Source organism: Plectropomus leopardus, unplaced genomic scaffold, assembly GCF_008729295.1.
Source record: "Plectropomus leopardus isolate mb unplaced genomic scaffold, YSFRI_Pleo_2.0 unplaced_scaffold4915, whole genome shotgun sequence".
NCBI lineage: Eukaryota > Metazoa > Chordata > Actinopteri > Perciformes > Serranidae > Plectropomus > Plectropomus leopardus.
Genome location: NW_024653940.1, coordinates 4,914 through 10,037, shown reverse-complemented (window position 1 = coordinate 10,037; position 5,124 = coordinate 4,914). Strand labels below are relative to the sequence as shown.

At 38.7% G+C, this 5,124-nt stretch overlaps 1 protein-coding gene and 1 long non-coding RNA gene across 2 annotated transcripts; both read right to left on the bottom strand.

The window, feature by feature from the left end:
* Positions 1 to 2,727: 2,727 nt before the first annotated feature.
* Positions 2,728 to 4,082, bottom strand: LOC121939487 (bromodomain-containing protein DDB_G0278469-like). The gene is made up of 4 exons (XM_042482505.1): positions 3,975 to 4,082; positions 3,673 to 3,837; positions 3,366 to 3,425; positions 2,728 to 3,115 (listed from the first exon to the last, which is right to left on the bottom strand). The coding sequence occupies exons 1-4, from the start codon at positions 4,014 to 4,016 to the stop codon at positions 2,738 to 2,740; spliced, it is 645 nt and encodes a 214-aa protein (XP_042338439.1). The 5' UTR covers positions 4,017 to 4,082; the 3' UTR covers positions 2,728 to 2,737.
* A 9-nt stretch (positions 4,083 to 4,091) lies between these two features.
* LOC121939488 lies at positions 4,092 to 4,790 on the bottom strand. The gene is made up of 3 exons (XR_006105469.1): positions 4,451 to 4,790; positions 4,263 to 4,350; positions 4,092 to 4,180 (listed from the first exon to the last, which is right to left on the bottom strand). It is a non-coding gene; the product is annotated as an uncharacterized LOC121939488 (long non-coding RNA).
* Positions 4,791 to 5,124: the final 334 nt, after the last annotated feature.

Below are 5,124 nucleotides of genomic sequence, written 5' to 3'. Positions count from 1 at the left end.
CAAGTTATGTTACTCGTACAATGATGACAACTTTGATCCAGGCACCAGTGATTTTATTGTACAGCAAACACTGTAAAACAGAACATAGAAGCAGTCTTGTTTGAGTATCGGCTTTCTGCGCTGCTATCTTGACCGTCTTGTGCTTTACGACTGAGCTTGCCTCCCGCTACAACAGGATTGCAGCCACGAATAATACACCAGACAATAATGTAGCTATTACTGTCCTACAGTTAACAACATTATACCTGTCGCTGCTCTACAGCCAAACAAATACACAACTAACGAACATAACATGTGCAGTCCACCACAACAACAAACTCCATATTAGTTGCTTCTATAATTTGTTCACTCCTGTCTGCAACTTAGCACTGTATTTATTTGTATTATAACTCATGTAAACTAAAGATACTAACCCTTTTGTTCAGTTAATCAGTTTACAGAGCATTTGTGCACCTAATAAACTCCTCATATTAGTCATTTAACATATCAGTTACTGAACACAACATTAAGATGCAACATGTTTTAAGCTGTTTATGGTGGCTGCTTCATGTATATGAACCTATGAACTCATTATTTATTCACATGACAACAATAAAAGTACAAGGTAGGGTTACTAGCATTGCAGCGCGACGCCATTAACTACTATTTACTCACTCCGTTGACCACTACGGCGGGCACAAGCAGTCTTGGATGAGTGTCGGCTTTCTGTGCCGCTATCTTGACCGTTCTTTGCTTTACGACTGAGCTTGCTTCCTGCTACAACAGCATCGCAGCACCAGTCAGCCTCGCTACAAAGCCTATACTGACACCTCCTGATGCAAATGGGTATTGCCCTACAATTACTTCAGGTGAAGCAGGTGAGTCTTTTACAAGTGACACAAAGTGTTTTAAACTATATTAATGAGAAAAATAATGGTGGGGGGACCAAGTTAATTGCAAGAACTTATAAAGACATTATTCTGGACATAGTATGAACTAATAAAATGTCCAGGGTGCCACATTTGCATTAAGCTTGAGGCTGCCACCGCAAAAAATGGATAATGCAACGGACCTCCTGAAGAGGGCGCTAAAGGCCACGCCAAAGGCTATGGAGGAAAAAATAAAAGGGTTAAGGACTGAGAGAAAAGGTAAGCTAGCTCAGTTTACTCATAAAAGGAAGGAGATTAAAATCCTAATGACTGAAAAAAATAATGCTGCTTGGACTCTATGGCTTAAGTGGGCATTTTTTTAAAGAAAAGATGGAGCCACACTAACATAAAGAATACACTAGTATTGAATAGACAATAAACATGTAATTTCATTTCATTATCAGTTCAGTTGACACTCCTTAGTGCAGTGAATGCATGCTATAATAGATTTTTGAACCAATACGTTCATAAAGTAGGTTAAAGTGAGAAAGTAATGATCAGAGCATATAGGTGACATTGTGCTGAAAAACAAACAAACATGCGTGTGGTAAACATTTTTTATGTGGTATGAAATGGCAAAATCAAGAGAATGCAAAAACGGCGAAAATAGGCTCTTCCATTAAGAAATGCTGAAATATTCATTTGTTTCACAGGTCACCAAACTTTCAAGAGAAGGATGTGGGAGAAAGAGACCTTCACTGTCGAAAAGCACATGATGGCCTTCATAACCAGCTGTCTTATTCCAGAGAAAAGCGACTGTGCCTTCAAATGGGAAAAGTAGCACTTAAAAACACTAATTGGTTAGCCATAATCTTCTATATTAAGAATTGAATCATAGCTCTGAAGAACAAAGTCTAAAGTAGTCATTTAATATATGCTGATACCTTGTCATGTGATAAGGATTCCCAAATTACTTCATTATTTGAAACAAAATAAGTTTTGATACTGTTCAGAGTTTATGCTTGATAGATTCTTTTTGTGCACAATATATGCAACAAAGATGCTCAAGAGTTTAGAGCAGGTACGTCTTTGTACCAATGTCATCTCTTTATCTCTAAAAGAAGGCAGAATCAAAGGAAGATTCTGTATATGACACTGGTTACAAGACCATGAGCAGAAAACAGGACATAAGTTGTGAAGGTGAGTTTGACAGTGACAAATTTAACAAAAGAACATTAGAAATTCACAATAATATTACATTCAATTGAGATGAACTGGAAGTGAATTGACATGTCATAGTTGAGTTTAGCAGTTTGAGAGATGTTAGGTACAGTATATGCTCTAGTGGGCTCAATCTTGGTTCGCACATTGCTTGGCAGCCCTAGTTTCTACATTCTACATTCACTCTCAGGCAAAGGTCATGTCATTGACCAACGTCTCATTTGTCTTATGACTCTGGAACATCAAAAATGTCACTTCAATATAAAGAGCCCATCAGTTCAGATTTCTGCCAGAAAAATGTGGAAACTAGATATGTTTTGATGTTAGTGAGACCAACTGATCTTGGAAATGTACATTATTGTTTATATTACAACTCTAAACCACTTTCTCTCTAAAAGCTTCAGTTTATAAACACATTTATCTTTCTATTCTTCTTTTCAACATTTTCTTCTCTCAATTTATATATTTTCAATAATGCCTGATTTATTTGTAGTTTATGAAACTGGCTGCAGTGTAAATGTATTGTCAAAATATTCTCATTGTGTAAAACAGGAAATAAAATGTAACATCATACACTCTTTTGCTGACTTTTTATTTCAAAACAATGTTTAATTTGAAATATTTCAGAACAGAATCATTTTATGTGAAAACATTTTCCCTCTTGCTTTTCACTTTTTCTTTACATCATCTTTTTTCCTCTCTCCTGCTCCATGTTGTCCTCTTCTCCTCAGACACCTCCCCTCCTCTTTCACTGCCTCTTCTCCACCTGGTCCTTTTCTCCTTGGACGCCCTCTCTCCTTTGTCACTTCTTTTACATGTCGTTCTTCTTTCCTCTGATGCTCCTCCTGCAGCTTCATCCTTTCCTCCTCACAGGTCTTTCTCTCCTCCTCTTCTGATGGCTCCTGTCTTTTAATTTTCACTGTAGTGTCACACAACTTGGTTTCATCAGAAGTCTTTTCTGTCTCTGATTTAGTCTCTGCACAAACATTCTGTGACTGTTTTGCCAAGATGTCAGCAGTGGCTGGGCTTACATAAACCTGAATCATCAGCAAAAGAGTGACAAAACATCAGAAATAAGTGGTCATAGAAAACATACCAAGTCCTATTCCCCAGATTTGTTAAACTAAAGTGTTCAGCCATTTTTGCCTTTTTTGTAATTTCCTATACACAGAAAGAAACCCTGTTATCAGATACATGCAATAGTGAAGACCAAGTTTCTTGATATTAGTGGCTTTGATGTAGAAAAGTGTTCAACGAAATTTGGTTGAGCTCCAGTGTGACTCTTATCATACTTACTGCCAGTGTCTTTAAAGTGGGACGATTCAATTTGACAGATAAAGTCTGCAATTTTGTATTCTGTGAATACAAAAGGAAAAATGATGACATAAATAAGAGCAAAGGAGAAATACTACTATAATTTAGAATTGCAACAACCTTCAAACAGAAAAATTAAGTGGATATTACAGATTAGGGAAATTATGGCTAGTTTGACTTCACTTCCCCTCCTTGCCTCCACTGTTGTCACTTATCATATCATCATCAGGAAATGTTATTGTCATGGTTATGACTGGGTGGGACTGGTTTACTAAATGGGAGCTCTCACCTGACTGTTCCTGGGTGTGGGTGCAGGCCGTTTCTTTTGCAGCTGGGGAACCCTTCGCTTCACACTGGTCTCTTCTTCCTCCTCCTCCTCTTCCTCCTCTTCTTCTTCTGTTCCATTCTTTGGGGGCCAATCACCTGACCCCTCATCATCAGACGAGCTCACCATCTGTTTTAGATAAGATGAAATGATCTTTTTCTCCCTCACTTACCCTATACACTGAAACTGATGAAGACGACTCGTACTGATCTTTGACTGGCTGAGGATAGCTCTTTCTTGTGTAAGTTTGGAACCCTTCCAGTCACCTGCTGCTTGTTTCCATGGTTCTTCTTTTCAGGTTCTTGCATGCCCTCCCTCGTGTCCTCCTGAGGTGATTCTGTCACCACCTCATCATAGTCTGCACCTGCCCTCTTGCTCCTCTCTTTCTTCTTCTTTTCCTTAACTGCATAGCTTGACACTGCTATCATCGTCAATGCTCTGCTCTGGACTGTGTCCTCTGTCGGGTCATCCGCTGTGAAATGACAGGTTAAAATCATAAACTGATACTACTCAAGCCAACACAATTGTTTTTTAATTTTTTATGCTGAAGTAACCTTGGTAAAATCTTTTGGCTGTTTGGGGATGATGGCACATGAATGATGCTACCCTCTCATATTTTTCAAGTCCCAGCTGCTGCTTGGCCTGATGGGAGAAATCATGCACAAAGTACATAAGATAAAAATGTTGCACCTTGTAATAATAATAATAATAAAGACTTTAAAGGAACAAAAATGTGTCTTACAAAAGTGGCAACAGAAGAACGTAACATATTGAATGTGGGGCCAGGACCCAGATTCAGTCCTTCCCAGGCACCCTTAAAATACTCTGGGAGTTTCAACAAGGGCCCTTCAACAGTGGTATGAAAAAACGTGGATGCCTCTGAGCCTCCCTCAATTTGACCACGAAGTCTGTTGTAACGCCTGAACCAGACATACTCCTCTGGTTTCAGTGGTATGGCTGCTTGCCCAAAGCATCTCTGGGTTTTGTGCTTCCGAATCTATTTTTAAAAGACATTTAATTAGTGTTTCTAGCTAAGGTGTTAAACAATCGATGCATGTTGTGTTCACTTGTTTCATTTTAATATTTGTACTTACACGAATGACACGACAACCTCTTGTAGTCTTTTCAGCAGTCTTGACCTCTTTCACGGTCATGTTGGTGATTACTCCCTTCCGATGTCCAGTTGTTGCAATGAGAAACCCACCAAGTAGTCCAAAAAACAGTCTGAGTTTCCTTATGTTATGTGGTTCCTTCGCAAGATCATCTTTTAAAGAAGAGGAACAACAGTTTATGCATGAGTGTTCAAAGACAGTCACCTTTAGGTCTGGAGCTGATTTAGCACCTCTATTTTCCACTACCATAACCCACCAAACAATAATTCTGTACAAATTGGAAGACATCCAAGTTAGCAGACAG